Raw genomic sequence first — 15,714 nt, forward strand, 5'->3', positions numbered from 1 at the left:
TAATTCGGTCTTCCTGTACACACTGACAGGTTTGGAAGGAGTTGTCAACTATCAGAGAAAAAAAACTCTAGGCATCGTCATGAATAGACGGATAAAATTATTTGCCTAACGTGTATCATCAAGTGAAAGTACGAAAGAGCATCAAGACAGAAAACACAGTAACAAACATGCAGAGCAAAAGCCTGCACTGAAAAGAAAAAAGAAGAACGGTTTGGGGTTCACAACGTCAGGGAACTGGAGTCCCAACTCTGGGATGAGCCATGCAGTGTCAGATAAACTGCAGTGTTTTCCAGTTTGTATAACCGCGATAACACCTACAACGCTACCTTGCACTGGGAATGTAGCCTCAGGTACATAATCAGGTATTGTAGAGAGGCTGGAGATCCTGATGAACAGACTCTACATACATGTATGCAACACATTTATTTCAGTTGAGCAAAAGTTTGAGAAAACAAACCAGAAGCAGCTTTTCTTGTGTCTTTCCCTCCTCTCCCCCGAGCCCCACCTTAATGTTACTTCTAACTCCATTAGCTCCTTTCTTAGTTAATTCCTTGTCATGTTATTTGATGATTTTTTTTTTGCACATAAATTCAGCACAGCTCCTTGGGATACTGCAAAATTTAAATGGTCCCTGTAGTCCCTACCTTATAATCACTTGTTGAGAATAAACTCTTTAGTCTGGAGCTGAATGAGCTAAGTACGATTAGTGTCAGCAAAAGGATTCAGCCGTGGTGTTCCATGTTATTACTCTTCTTCATTCACTAGACTACAACTTGGGGCTATAGCCCTAGTCAGGCTAGAAAGCTCTGCTTTGTAATGGATGTTTAGTAAAGTGTTAGGGTAAAGATTTTAGTGGCACAACATCATTTATCTACTAGTGAATTATGCATCAGCCTTCCAGCAGACTCATTCTGCAAGGATCCCAGGAGTCCTTAGCAAAACTTGGTTGGCATTTCTGGGAGAGCGTACGCTAAGTCCTGGGTACAAGACATTGCTTCTGTTCAGCAATTCCCAAGTCTGTTTTTATTCATTTAACTATATGCACCCATGGATTTATAAGATCTCCGCAGCATAATGCCTGGCCTGACACTATAAGGCTCATGAGCAGAAAAGTTTGGGAACCAGTATTCAGTGGCCTGGTCAAGGCTGCGCTAGAATGACCTGGAAGACAACGAGCAGCAGCAAAGGAGGTGACTGAAAGCTGCTGTCGCTCTTTCTGCCTGACCTCTGTCTTAGTAGCTGCACAACACCTCTCCCATCAGGAGTGAAGTTGTCCCATCTGTCTGGTCGTGTTTGCTCCATGAGATCACGACATCCAAAGTTGACAGACAGCAAGGAAACAGTAAAACTCGGAAGGAGCAAGTAGGCTCCTGCTATCTTCTTCGCAGCAGAAACACTAACAGTTACTCAAAGGCATGCTATCAGTTTGTACTTCTATCTCTGATAATTACAGCTGAAGTATTTTTTTAAACAGATTCCACACTGACTATAATTTTCTAACTTTTTCCCTTGAGGGTAATCTCAAACTCCTTTTTCAAAATAAGATCCAGTATCAAAGCTTAATGTTGCAATACAGGTTCACACACATGATTTTCCCTCCGTGAAGATGTTCAGTAAATGTCATGGTGCTTAAAAGTTTAACCAAACTTTCTCCCTGAGGCAATACTTTTGTATTACTCTCTATAATTACAAGCCGTTCTACCAGTTGGTCCAAAAAAGTTTTTCCGATAACTTATTCAATTGACAGTAACTTGTATGACCAATTTATTTCTTATGCAAACATCTCAACTTTATTTTTGGGAGCTGAAGTAATTATTTCTCACTTTTTAAGAATGTTTAAAAAACATCCTTACCACCTAGACATATTACAATTTTTACTTCGTCTTCTATCGTCAGAAGGTTTTTTTAAAACATCTTTGTTATAAGTAAATAACCATTCTGGAAATCTGACTATACGCAGTTTCTGGACTCAAGATTATGGACTCCATATTCACCACGGCTGAAATGGGCTGTTAATGTTCGTGTGCAATATCAGCACTTTACAGACTGCCAAACACACATATACACACACATTTTTCAGTGTGAGGCTGTAGGAAGAAAAATTTCTTTAAACATAGTCATTTTTATGGAAAGAAAGGTGTCAAATCACTGGGCTCAATGGACAGTTTAGATATCTGAATCCAGCACACCATTAAAATATTCATTGTATACTCCAAATCTGGCAAATCCAAAAAAATAAGACAAGCTGTCATTATAGAAGGCAATTACACAAGTAGAAGGACAGTGAGATGTCAACAACAGAAAACTGCAAAATAGAAAGCATCTAACATCTGTGTAAAACATGGATGACTACAGTCTATTTAACCTAAGACAAATTGCACTAAATTGTACCGTGATACATTTCTTAAAACTCATGCCAACACACAGAGCAATTTCTGCTTCACTGGAAACAGAAGTCTGTTCTGATGATGTCTTTCTTAGATCACTAAGTAAGCCAGAGTCCAATCACTCCTGTCAATTTTGAGGAGTGACAAATACCGCTAAGGCAAACGGGAGCCAGGCTGCTTCGCTTAAGCTGCAGCCTATGGTTAGAACAGAGGATGTGCCCGGAAGGACAGCTTGGGAGATTTGTAAAGCTGCCACTCAAAATCTATGACTGCGCATCAATACTAATAGCGACAATATTTACTTCTGAAATATTGCTGGGTATACATGGAAGGAAGTGTCATCTATTTATTTATGAAGTTCTCAATTTTCTATTTTAGCATCATTTCTCTCATTTTATTTTTAACAGCAGAGAGTAAGAAATGCCCAGTTTCCTCAGTTGTATTCCAGATCTCCTTCTTCTGTGTGTTTTCCTAGACTCCTTCTAACTGCCAATGCTTAGGAAGATGACTTACAAATCAACCTTTTTACTACTACCGGTTTGTGTCCCTAGTGTGCATTTCAGCATGTTTCCCTGACAACCTCTCTTTAAAACCAGTTGAGTCCAAAGCGATCCAATACAATTGCTGAACTCACCCATATTACTTTTTTCTTCCTCAGACAGGTACCAATTTACTAGGCAAGAACAGTGGCTAGGTGAGCGAATCCCCTTCTTCCCTGGGGCCGTATTTGCCACAAGGCTGTGATGCCTTTTTCAGGCATCACAGATTCTTTTTCGTATCTGCTCCCCTTCTTTTTGCATTATACTATCCCTTCTACTCCTCAAGAAGGTTGCTTTGGGTGCCCACTTGTTAGCCCACTTGTTAACTTCCTCAAGGCAACGTTCAAAACAAATGCACACAGACAGGCTGCACCTTCTGCCTGAGACCCTCATAGCATGCATAAGAAAAAAAGGTAGCAATCAGACGATTTTTTTTAATTATATAGCACTTATGTATAAAAGATGGTATATTGGATTATATAGTTCTCCCCCTAACATGTCATTTGTCAGATAAGATTGCAAGTGTCCTTCAGCAGGGACTGTAAGCTCCTTTTATGCTTACTTGTTCTTGCTTCGTTCTTCTACCGGGCCTAGCAGGGCTCTGATCCTGAACTGCTGACGTAACACAACTTAAAATCTTTCTAATATAACCCTGCTTTCAGATATTGCTCTTCCAGAGGCAATACATCATCTGCCTAAATCACCTTCCGATTCCAGTTTGCCATTCCCAAAAACTTTACTTTACCCTGAGGAGGCTCATATCAGTAATAACAGACCACCAGCAAAGAGGTCCTACTAGCTTTCAGCGTGATAAAAATATCAGAGTCCCACTTGCATGGGAATTATGCATGTACAAAATGGGTCACGTCTACTTCCAAAATCCTTCTAAGTCTATCAGTGCTTTTGCCTGTTGTTAAGAGTAGTCTCGTTCTGGTTTTCTAGGAAACTAACATGACATTACCTTTACGCCAGGCAGAATGCAGTACATTTGAACTGATCTAGAAGAAAGCTTTATCTGAAACAAATTAGGTTACTATTACAGGATCAGTTGGAAATGAACACCCCCCACCCTCCCCCGGCTCTCACTTGATTATATTGACAGCTTCTATATGATTTGCTCATACCTCATTTCTGAAAAAGATATAGCTCATTTGCTGGAAACTAACTGTATAATTAACTTAATATAAAAGTTATTAACATGATGCCAGTATTACTTTGACTTGCATTATTTCACAAAAAAGTCACTTAATCTTTTCGTCCATACATCTATTAATAATGTCATATTTTGAATCGTGGCCAGCACTGCTCCATTCCCAGAATCTCAAAGAGCTAATAATTTTGGATTGGGAACCAAAGAATAAAACCAAGGCTAATTACCTTGTCAGTGCAATTATATCATTAATAATATCCAAGTTCTAAGCTTTATGTTTTAATTGAAGGAGACCAAAGCTGCTGAGTCTACTTGCTATGGAAATTTGGAGTTTCTTTAAACATTTAAACACACAGTTTTAAGGCTGAATGCCCCACACTGTTGAAGACACGGCAAAAAATGCATTTGTTTTTTATTCTTTCCTCATTTTTGCACCATGTTTGACGAGGACAAAACAAGAACACTCCTCTCACTGACAGCTGTTTTTTGTACAGCTAAACTGGGAGATCTTTATGCGAACTGTTGGGTTTACTCAGTCTCCCCGCTAACAGCTGGAGATAATTTTTCTCCACTTGCTAGAGGGCACTGTATGTACTGTCTGTCTTACGTAAATAATTTGGAATGAGCTATGCATTCTAGGACTCATTGGTGTAAAAACTAAGCAGTTGCTTCCAATATCCTTTGAGATTCACTGGAAAAATTTTATCAGATAAACCCTTCATTCTCATTTTCTCTTCTTCAGACTATAGACAAAGCAGTCACCATCCCACCCAATAGGACCCTATCCCAGATGTCATATTTGACTCCTCTGCCGCACTGGTCTAACACATATATACTATTTAAATCCTGTTGCTGCTGCTTCTTTAGCAGCTACTGAATGCATCCTTTCTTTCCAGTTTCCATAGCCAAATCTCTTTTTAGAACTTATATCACATTATCCTCTTTGGCTTCCTACACACATATGCTTTATACCTCTTCAGTTCTTACAAATGGCTGCTGCTAAATTCGGCTCCCTTGCCCATTGTTTTGACCCTATTAACCCTTGCTGAATCCTTCCAAAGGTTTCCCATAAAACATCACATCAAACATAGGCTTTCTATTATTATTTTCAAAACCTATTCATCTCTCCAATTATTCTCCTTTTCAAAATTCATACTGCCCCCCTTCATTTATTTCACCAATGTTCTCAAGATTCTAAATAATATATATAAAAAAAATCTGTGACGCGTCTTACATAAAGTAAACTACAAAAAAACCTGTCCTGAAAGCACTCTATTCCATTTGAAGTCTTTTTTGGAGAGCTACTTCTAGATGATGTGAACTTCTCCAGTAAGTCAGGTTGACTTGTAAACAAGCATTTCACTTCACCCTTCCTCTGCCTACTTGTTCACCCTCAGGTCACAAATTCCCACGAGCAAAACCCCCCACTCTTTGTCAATCCTTGGGGGGGAAAAAAAAAAAGGTAATAGGTGGCTTAGTAAAGGAGCTAAGCCTCTCACTAACTGGGGCTGTAGGTGCTGTGGTGAACTTTCCTCTTCTGAAGGCAACATTTACATTGTTAAGCACGATATTCCAAGGATAGCATTTACCGGAAAAAGAGAATTCAACTGGTAGGACTCCCTGCTTCTAGGTGCTGGCTCGAGAAAATCAGTTTGAGCCTTTATTCTATACTTTGTCATCGTATTCATTTTCCTCACCAGGGCAGGCACGGAGCCCCAGCTGATGTTAAGAACAGCAGTGTTTAGTGTATTGAGCCGCTTGGCCGATTTAAGAGTTATTACGGAATTTAATGGTACATACAGTCAGATTATGCAGCATACTTTCAAATTAAGAGTCAGAGTTTTAGAGGGACTGATGTGTTTATTGACCTATTGGAGCTTTCGATTTTGGTCAAATTTGCTTTGATCTTGTTGGTATTACTGTTAAAACGATGAGCAAAAAAATTATTTGATCTCTATGTGACTGTATCTCTGAAACAAGTTAAATTCCATTACAGCACCATTATGATTATTAAAAATGTTATCTTTTCAGTAATAGTCCAATTTAAGCTCCATTTAAAATTACGGTTTAGGAGTTCAAGGGGAGCAGCAAAGCCAATAAGGATCACATTAAGCCTCTTGTTTCAATGTGTGAGAAGCGTCATTTAAACTTTGCAAGCCAAGTCTTGGCATTAGCTTGGGGGAATTTGGCTCTGCTCAAAGGAACAGCCTTCTGTCAATGTCAAGAAAGATCCTAAAGAGCAAAAACAGTGAACACAGAAGGCTGCACTGAACCCCTTTGAGTTAGAAACAAATAGTGAGCAAAGATTAACATTTATCTGAGCTTTCCATTTGTTTCCCCCGTTGTGGACACATTAATATGTATGCCATGACTTCACGTTGCTATGTACTCTAGCAATGGAACAGAATAGTAACGGGGAAAAAAAAAAGGAAATCCAAGTATACTTTAAATTGAACTCATGTCTCTGTAGAGAAATTAAAGTATCTATTTTTTGGTATAAATCTTGGAAAATCTCAGCTGCGTAAGTCACACTCAGGCTGCAGGCTGTATGTTAACTGCTCAAAAGGTTTTGTCAGTTCCATGTGAAGTATTTCCTAGCTTTCTGGTTCTGAAGTTTAAAGTACCATCTGGGAGACAGTGGTACGGCTTTGACTGTAGAAGGAAAGCAGAATATACGAGATGTCAGGAAATTTGAAAAAAGAAAAAATAAGTTCTTGCATATTTATGGCATAGATGTTTGTGGCAAGTACTGAATTAGAGAAGAAAGTCCTTCTTCCATCCAGAGGGCACTGGGAACACAGCGTAACTGTCTGAGCATCCCTGCATAACCTCAGCAACCCTGATTTGAACGATCACTTCTGACTGAGAAAGCAGATGGTCATTGCTCCATAGGCTATTCCCTGCTGGTTCTAGTGTTAAATGATGCAGGTTTTTATTGACATTTTGTGGTATGGAAATGCAAATATGAGACTTATTTCCATACACATCTTCCTGTAAAAGTAACCCTGCTATTGATATTTAGCTGTTTCTGCCTGTCATTTAAAAATTAACGGTTATACTACTTTGTGCTTTTGCAGTAGCTAGCAAGAGGAGGGGGAGAGTCATCTTCTAGTGTCTATGAAGGTGTTCCAGTCTATCATTTTCAACGATCAGCACTATAAAAAAGTACTTGACACTATTCTTGTAATCAAAATGTTAAAAACTAACTTATAGAGAAGAAACGAAAATAGAATAAATAGTAAATTGATAGTGACAATTTGTTCCCTATGGCCATAAAATGGGAGCTCCCAAGCAGAGTTCTGTGAAACACTAGTTGCCCGCAGAGTACTTGCAGCTAATTCTTGGAAGGCTGGCTAGTCATATACTGCTGGCTTTAGTCCTTGTTTCCAGCTGTTACATCACACAAAAGACAACTAAAAATATATTAAATACTTCTCCATACAAGCAAGTTCAAAAGCTACTGCAAGAATGTTATGCACTGAAAGTAAAAGAGGTGTGTGCAAAGTTATGAACAGAAGTTCCTTTACAATCTCTCCGCTAAAGTGTGGTCTACAATATGGCAAAAGAGAACCTTGCCCCTCAAGGCTCAATTTCAGTATTTCAGCATGTCTTGAATATTCTAAACTGTATCAGATGTTCAAGGTCTCAGTCCAGCAACACACTTAATCATGGCTCTAACCAAGACTTTGTGATACAGTTTGGCATAAGCTTATGTATCTCACTGAAATCAGAAGCCACGTGCCAAGGAAACAACATACTGAGAGCTACATCAGGTGCTCAGAAAAGGCAGTAATAGATGCATCCTAGATATTAAATGGAATCCTTTTGGATCCTTAATAGCCTAAAGGTGCCTCCTTACAAGGCTGGAAGGTGTTACTTACTAGAAACACAAATTAATAAAATGTGCAAACTGGGATGCTGGAGGGTCCCGCAGCTAAAGAGGAGAAATATAATTGATTACAGTTGGGGTGTGTCTGCGTGTGTGTGTGGAGAGGACAGTAGCATGGCCAAAGGAAAGTATTGTTAATGCTCAGTAATGGAAATAAGTTATCTTTCCAGAATCACTTTGTTAAAGATCCCACATCAACCAAAGCATGTATTGCATGCAGCCAACAGATAGCCTCTATTCTGCAATCTAGAAACAATCAGCTCGTGCTGCGAGCCAAACGCAGTACACCGTGCATATAACACACGGCTCAGTAAGTTATCTGGCCAGAAGTGGGTAAGAAAATAAGGAAACCTGAAAATAAGCAAAGACTACAAACAAGATAACTGCCACGTTGTTTAATCAAGTGTCATCACTAGTCTCAAACAGGCCTGAAAAGGGAATAATCCTGATGGATGACTTCGCAGACACAAATATCTGACTCTGCACAGTAACTCTCCAGTCCCCGGAGTATTTGCCTGCCTACCGAAAACAGTACATTTACATCACATCTGCATGATTTTTAAGATTCGTCCACACCTTCTTCCTATTTATGATTTTTATTTATACTTCGGTCACAGTGTGACTATAGCTTCTCTTTTGTTTGCAGCCTTGTTACTTCAACCGGAAGACTCACACACCTCTGATAAAACTAGTACTTGTTACAAAGAAGTCAGCTTGCAAAATGTATTACGCTAAGTGGCACAAGCATCGACGGTGTCTCACCTTCGACCAGTCTCCCATTCTCCAGATGTAGCATTTGGAATAGTCCTCGCAGTCTTCTGCTTCTTTAGGTCTTGTGGATAAAACACATTTCTTGCGGGGATTGGTGCACCTCACAGTCCGATGTCGTACTCCCTTACCGCACTTTACAGAGCACTGTTGGAAACAGACGTTTTTCAGGTTTTCAGGAGAGACATAGTTACTCCACGGAACAAAGTAGGAGTCCTTTGGCCTTCTAATGACCTCTGCCAGGCTAACATAAATAATTCAAGACTTCAGTAATTTCCTGACTTACAATCCTCACATGTATAGATACTGGATTTGTTTAAAACTAACAAAAGAACAAAAATCCCTTGTTGGGCAGAATAATCATTTCTGCGTTTGCAGCTAAGAATACATAGGTTGAAATGATCAAAAATACCTGCTTAGGGAAAAATTAAGCTTTAAAACAGTATTTGGATCAGGAAGTATTTGAAAGGTTATGATCAAGTGAGTGCAAAGAGATACAGTTCACATATTAGTTTACATAGAGCTAACATATTAAGCAATAATATTGTTCTAAGAATTGAAGAAAACATAATGAAAGAAAATCTAAGTAGCGTTCAGAGGAATAAGATGTGAAGCAACTTCAAATAAACTGTACTAGTGTCTAAAAGACCTTTTTGAGAGGAAAAAGGTTAAAATGGCACAGTAAAGGTTCCAAAACTGTATGCAAGAATCCAGACTGTATTTGAAAATTCAAATCCACTGCATATATAGTATGTGAAAACTGCCTTAACACTTCACAGAAGGTCTTAATCTGTGTTTTTTTCAGCTAGTCCCACTTACACTGCCAAAAATTATGCCATTTCCTTCTCAAAACATTATCACTGCTTTCGATCATCCCACTGCTTGCAGATTAAAACTCTCTTTTGCCAAGCTGATTACAACTGCAGGAAGCAGCAGTGGCCAGCCTCCAGTGTAATGGTGATATTGGGAATGGTCATGGGAAACACCTCACTCTTCAAAATGCAATTATTGCTTCCAACAAAAACATGCTCACCTCTTTCTGATTTCTCAAACGCACTAAACAATCCGGGTTTCTTTCTCTCACCTCTGTAAGCGAACACCATTCTTCCCAGTGCCAGCTCCTGCACTATAAACCTCTGCATAGAAGACCAGGAACTCCTGCTACTTACTTCTTTCATCTCTACCTTAGCATCTGCTTTTCATCCATGGAAATATTCCCTGTGCCTTAGCTCTCTCTTGCTCGGGGAGATTAAGTGCGGCTGATGAGCGGAGGAGTCCAAACGAGGGACTGCACTCATATTCAGAAGCTGTTCTCTTATTTTGAACCCTGAGGGACTGACGACACAGCTTCTGCGGTGGGAGGCATGCAGAACTGCCTTGTATTTCCAGGGGAGGGAGAAGCTCCAATAACCCCCTCAGTTTGTCCAGATGGCAGTGATACCAACCCCGTCTGCCTCCACAGTCACATACTACCAAGCCTTTCAGAAGCCCAAGAAAAACTAATCATCACGCACAGTAAAAATATATTAAAAAAATCTTCAAATAGTTATTAGAGTCAGCACCAGCGCTTCAAGACGCAATGGATGTGAAATTGTTACTTACAAGCACTTTTGCCCACTGTGCGTACTGTTCTTGGAAAAAGAGGTGAGAAAAGAGAAGGGAAGGAAGTGTGCTTTTTGCAAGCAGCTTCCCCCATGGTCTCTGTGAAGCAGAACAGCAGCAACCATTTGCCTGATTAACATCCGTTGGCGCAAAAGCATTTCAGAGACGTTCTCCCTCTGAACACAAGTCCTGATAACTGAGAAGTGATGGCCTTGATTAATTCTATTTGCCCTTAGTTACCCACTACTACAGTCAGGACATACTTGACTACACTTGCTCGAAAACTGGCCAAACAAAACCATCCCAGAACATTAGCTAGGTAAAAGGTAGTAATTCTCAACAGTTTGTTTTCAGAGCGCCTGATCCCTATGCCAAATCATTGCATGAGGTCCCAGAAAAATCTTTAGGCTGGGCTATGCCACTTGTCATTGACAAAAAATCATATTCCTCCAAAACACTAGGGCACTAATAATTACTATGAAATATTTGTATAACTAAATGCAGCACCTCGGACCAGACTCCCGCTTCCCACACCGTCATGCAGTCCTGGCCTTCGCAGCGCTGCGCAGAGGCGGGCTTCGGCCCCAGGCAGTCTCTCTCCCGAGCTCTGATCAGGGTGCCGTTTCTGAGCTGCTGTGTGCAGGCTACTTGTCTGTTCTGGGTCCCTTTGCCACACGTCCTTGAACACGGAGTCCATTCTGTCATCATCCATCTGCAAAGATAGATATATATATAGGTGACACAGTAACAAGAAATTAGGCATGGAAGAGTCAGTCCCCTTTAGGTCATCTTATTCTCTTGCTTGCTAATACTTTTGCTGCCTAAGACATATTTGCATTTTTTGTCTCCTTTTTAATGTGATAATGAACTAATTATTCATCTAACATGTCTTACATTTAAATAACATGTTCATGTGCACTTCAGTATTTTTCACTCCCCAGTACCCACCCCTTGTTCTTATGTTTTCAGAATACCTTTTCTTTCTTAACCAGTTCTCCTCTCCGTCATTATAATTCCTATTAGAAAAGCTCCAAAATGCAACCATACACAGTGTAAAGGTGATAGGTCACTGACCAGACAACCTACTATTCACTGGATAGCTATATGAATATCTGTATGTCAAGTGCATGCCCTGCACATAAAGTCCAGCATCCTTTGAAAACAGTTACAAGACAGAATTACTCCTGTGCCAAAGGCTCATTGCTCTGGAGGAAACATAAAAGCTCCAACTTGTCTTCATGTTCTTTAGTCTCAGGCCTAACTCAAGATGCATGGTTTAAATTACAGAAACAAGGAAAGCTGATGAAGCTTGGCAGAGCCAACATATCTGGACAGCAGTAGTTCTAGAGCATAATTTTTCCCAATAGTTTTTTTCAATATTTTTCAATAGTTCCAGACTACGGCCGTATGCCCTTAAAAAAAATCAGAAAGTCCTGCCATTGATGCAGTATACAAGCGCATCCCAAGACACTGGATTTGTGAGGGAGAGTCTTTCAGAAACTGAAACTTTACATAGCAAGTCCAACCTTCTGTCAGGCATTTATGGTAAGAAAATATAAGGTTTAACTAAGGTTTCTTATTATTGGTCCAGAGACTCAATTTACAAATCACAGCTGGTCAAGGTAATGTAATACAGTTTAAGATATGTCTTCAAGAGCCAATAACAAACAACTATTTATATTTTAGTTATATTTCCATTCAAAGGTAACAATATTTGTTTTGCAAGGATCAAAAGAGTATATTAAAACTGCATACATAATCTGAGGAGAATGATATCTTTCTACACTTCTCAGCATAGCATCCCTAAGTAGCAACTAATAACATTTTTAATTTTTTGTTTAATAAGCTGAAAAAAGTACAGCATATTAAAAATAAGTAGTTGACAATACCTCAGAAAAAGATTACACTATTTCATTTCTATCCATTAAGTGTACAGTGATGTTAACAAAATAATAATCTGGTCCAGGACACATATAGTGGAATATAAATAATCCCTCTAAAGCTTAATGGTCTACTCTGTGCAAGTCAGAACCTCAGCAGTTCCGTCTAACTTGAAATGTATTCATCATTTGTATTTTATGGATTTCAGTACTTCATTCTTTCCAAGAAAACTATGTCATCTGGTTCATTTTATATACATTTCTTCAAAAACATTTGCATTTTATTTACTTTGCATTGCTTTCTTTAAAAATACCATCCACCTCTCCTCCAGATGACTCCAATAGATCTACCCCTGCTTTCACTACCGAGGACACCAGCTATCGCTCTCTGTCCTCCCCTCCCTTGAAATGTGGCAGGCACTTTCCCCAAGTCCACACCATACTCAAGGACTTCCCTAGGCATAACTCTTAGCTGCAGTTCAGAAAAAGGATTGCAAACGGTGAAACGGGTCACAGGCAGAAGCCTTCATGCTGGCTTTGCGTGGCGGTGACACGCTGCCTCTGCAGAAGATGCCCGGCAGGTGTAGAAAGGTCCCTGCAAGAGTGGCAGGCAACAGCCGCTGTGCGTTGACTGGCTGGTGCAAGGTGACAGGCCACCATACCACTCGGCACCAACTGAGGTGGTGTCTTTTCAGCACAGGCTGTCTCCTGGGGTGAAATTCTGGCAAAAAGTACCCTCTGCTTCTTCTACCACTCAACCATCAAAGTCCAGTTCTGCATATTGATCCACAGACAAGGGGATGGGGAGAGACGGAGGAGAGGAGGGAGGGGAAGACTGTCTATACTTCAAGTTAAACTAGTGTATTAAAAATGAGTAACTGTTTCTTTCACTGCCTAGTACACCCAGAGTGTATTGTGTGCTTCTAAAGGAGCGCAGCTCCTGCAAAGAGCGCAAAAACTGCAAGAGCGCACTTTTGTTCATTCAACAAAACACTAAAATACATTATTAATTAAAAGCACGAGATTAAATCCATCCCTATATAAACAGCATTTAAATTTCGGTCTCACAATACACATCAGCCTGTGGGAACTCTTACTGAGGAAAGTAATGAGCTGCTTTATTGAAAGAATTGATTCAGGCACGTGCTTAAGGCTCTCTCCTCTGTTTCACTGAGGCTCAGAAGAAACAGCAGCCAACATTTCAGTGTTCCCTACGTTTCTCTTTATAACCCTTTGGATGTATGTATTTACTGCACATTCAGTGCCACAGGCAGTCACCTCTCCCTGTAGCTCCTAAGATTTTTACATCTAGATATTACAGTCTAATTTAATCAAATAACTATTACCTGGTCTGGCATGGCTGCTCATTGCACTTTCGGATCTGTGGTTCAGGTTTTGTTAAATATTTGCACTTTTTATTGTCGACAAGACTGATGTTCTTGTTCATAATCTTTGTGCAAGACACTGTTGTTTTTCTTTCACCTGACAAAAAATAAAGCAAGTATGTAGAAAAACCAGGAATATACAACTTTGTTAAAAAATGATGCCTGTGGAAGGCCAAAGGTAACTTTATCAGATACAGCTGTTTTATGTAGAATTCGGCTAAAAGAAGTATAAAACAAAGTATGTTAAATTATGCACTTAGAACGCTATAAAAATACACATCATACTAGGTTCATTCCTTCTACAAAAGTTTACAAGCCATTGATTAGAAAAATAAACATTTTGTGAGAAACAACTTGTGCTGAACTCATATACATGCTTAGAACAAGTGGGATGGGCTGTTTCTACATTACTGAATTTCAAGTTTGGAAACAGAAGATGCCAGGAGTGTTTAAGGGTGGAAGGCTCTGGTGGGCTGAAAAAGAAGCACTGATTTATTAACTGTACAGAAAAAAGATGCAAAACAGGCAGACAGAAATACATTTGCATAGTATCTTACTGCTATTGTATATATTCAAGTACACAACAGCACACATTTTCCATCAGCTGGACTCGCATCCTATCACTCCCCCAACCTCTGTGCATGGTTTGCTGGGGGCTGACCTGCTGGAAAGCAGCTCTGTCGAGAAGGACTTGGGTGTCCTGGTGGATGACAAGTTAACCATGAGTCAGCAATGTGCCCTGGTGGCCAAGAAGGCCAATGGTCTCCTGGGCTGCATGAGGCAGAGTGTGGCCAGCAGGTCAAGGGAGGTGATCCTGCCCCTCTCCTCAGCCCTGATGAGGCCTCACCTGGAGTCCTGTGTCCAGTTCTGGGCTCCCCAGTACAAGAGAGACATGGCACTGCTGGAGAGAGTCTAGCGGAGGGCTACAAAGATGATGAGGGGACTGGAGCATCTCTCCTATGGAGAAAGGCTGAGAGAGCTGGGGCTGTTTAGCCTGGAGAAGAGAAGCCTGAGAAGGGATCTCATCAGTGTATTCAAATATCTAAAGGGAGGGTGTCAAGAGGATGGGGCCAGACTCTTTTCAGCGGTGACCAGCGATAGGACAAGAGGCAACAGGGCACAAACTGAAACACAGGAAGTTCCATCTGAAGATGAGGAAAAACTTCTTTCCTGTGAGGGGGACAGAGCACTGGCACAGGTTGCCCAGAGAGGTTGTGGAGTCTCCTTGCCTGGAGATATTCAAAACCCACCTGGATGCGATCCTGGGCAATGTGCTCACGTGCTAGATGACCCTGGGGTTGGACTAGATGATCTCCAGAGGTCCCTTCCTACCTCAGCCGTTCTGTGATTCTGTGATTCATTGCCCCAGCGGCAGCACGGCAGCCAGGACTCCCGCCTGCCCTCCCTGCCCTTCCTCGAATATTCCTTAGCATATTCGATACTTAAAGTGAAAAATAAAGAAAAGTGTTAAAGTTTGTAGGGAACAACGTGATTTTCTAATCCAATCTTGGCACACCATCAGTGACAGAATTTTGCTGCTTTATCCCTGTAACGAATCATAGGCCAAAACCAGTGTCTTACTGACTTAATTGCTTCTCTCTCAACCACCGAGACCCTGACATTGAGAAAAGCTTGCAGAAACACTTCACAGAAAGGAGAAAGTAAGTTCGTCCATTAACACATACAATAAGGAAAGGAATAACAAGTCCTGCTTTTCTGTATCGCTGGAGTTTAATGTTTCTGCCTGGTTTAGCCATGTATCAGCAAGCCAATATATGGCCAACACTCAGCTGAAGGGGATCAGCACTTGCAACCTTCAATAAAAAGGAGCCTGTCCTATTCCCCATCAACTAAAGAAAAAGGGCCACATAACTGATCTGATCTGCACGGTAATAATTTCAGAAGGTCAGGTATTGTTTGCTGAGACCTAACGCATATTCTTTTAAATATACCTTGCTTTAATAGATGGGTTGGAAGCTGGTATCTCTTGAGGCCAAAAAGGGTTAGAAATCAGAATTAAATGCAATAGCTCCTATAATTAGTAACTTGAAATCAGACTGATGCATAATTTTTTGAAAACTAGCAAGCCTTGAATTAAGGACTTAATTTAGTAG

At 40.4% G+C, this 15,714-nt stretch overlaps 1 protein-coding gene across 1 annotated transcript in view; it reads right to left on the bottom strand.

The window, feature by feature from the left end:
- LOC104150304 (A disintegrin and metalloproteinase with thrombospondin motifs 19) overlaps window positions 1-15,714 on the bottom strand; it is a 152,944-nt gene that overhangs the window by 14,246 nt on the left and 122,984 nt on the right. The window contains exons 19-21 of the mRNA XM_068928608.1: window positions 13,562-13,697; window positions 10,843-11,047; window positions 8,728-8,880 (exon numbers count right to left, since the gene is read on the bottom strand). Of these exons, the coding sequence (XP_068784709.1) occupies window positions 8,728-8,880; window positions 10,843-11,047; window positions 13,562-13,697 (494 nt within the window). The remainder of the gene's footprint in view (window positions 1-8,727; window positions 8,881-10,842; window positions 11,048-13,561; window positions 13,698-15,714) is intronic.

Source organism: Struthio camelus, chromosome Z, assembly GCF_040807025.1.
Source record: "Struthio camelus isolate bStrCam1 chromosome Z, bStrCam1.hap1, whole genome shotgun sequence".
Lineage (NCBI taxonomy): Eukaryota > Metazoa > Chordata > Aves > Struthioniformes > Struthionidae > Struthio > Struthio camelus.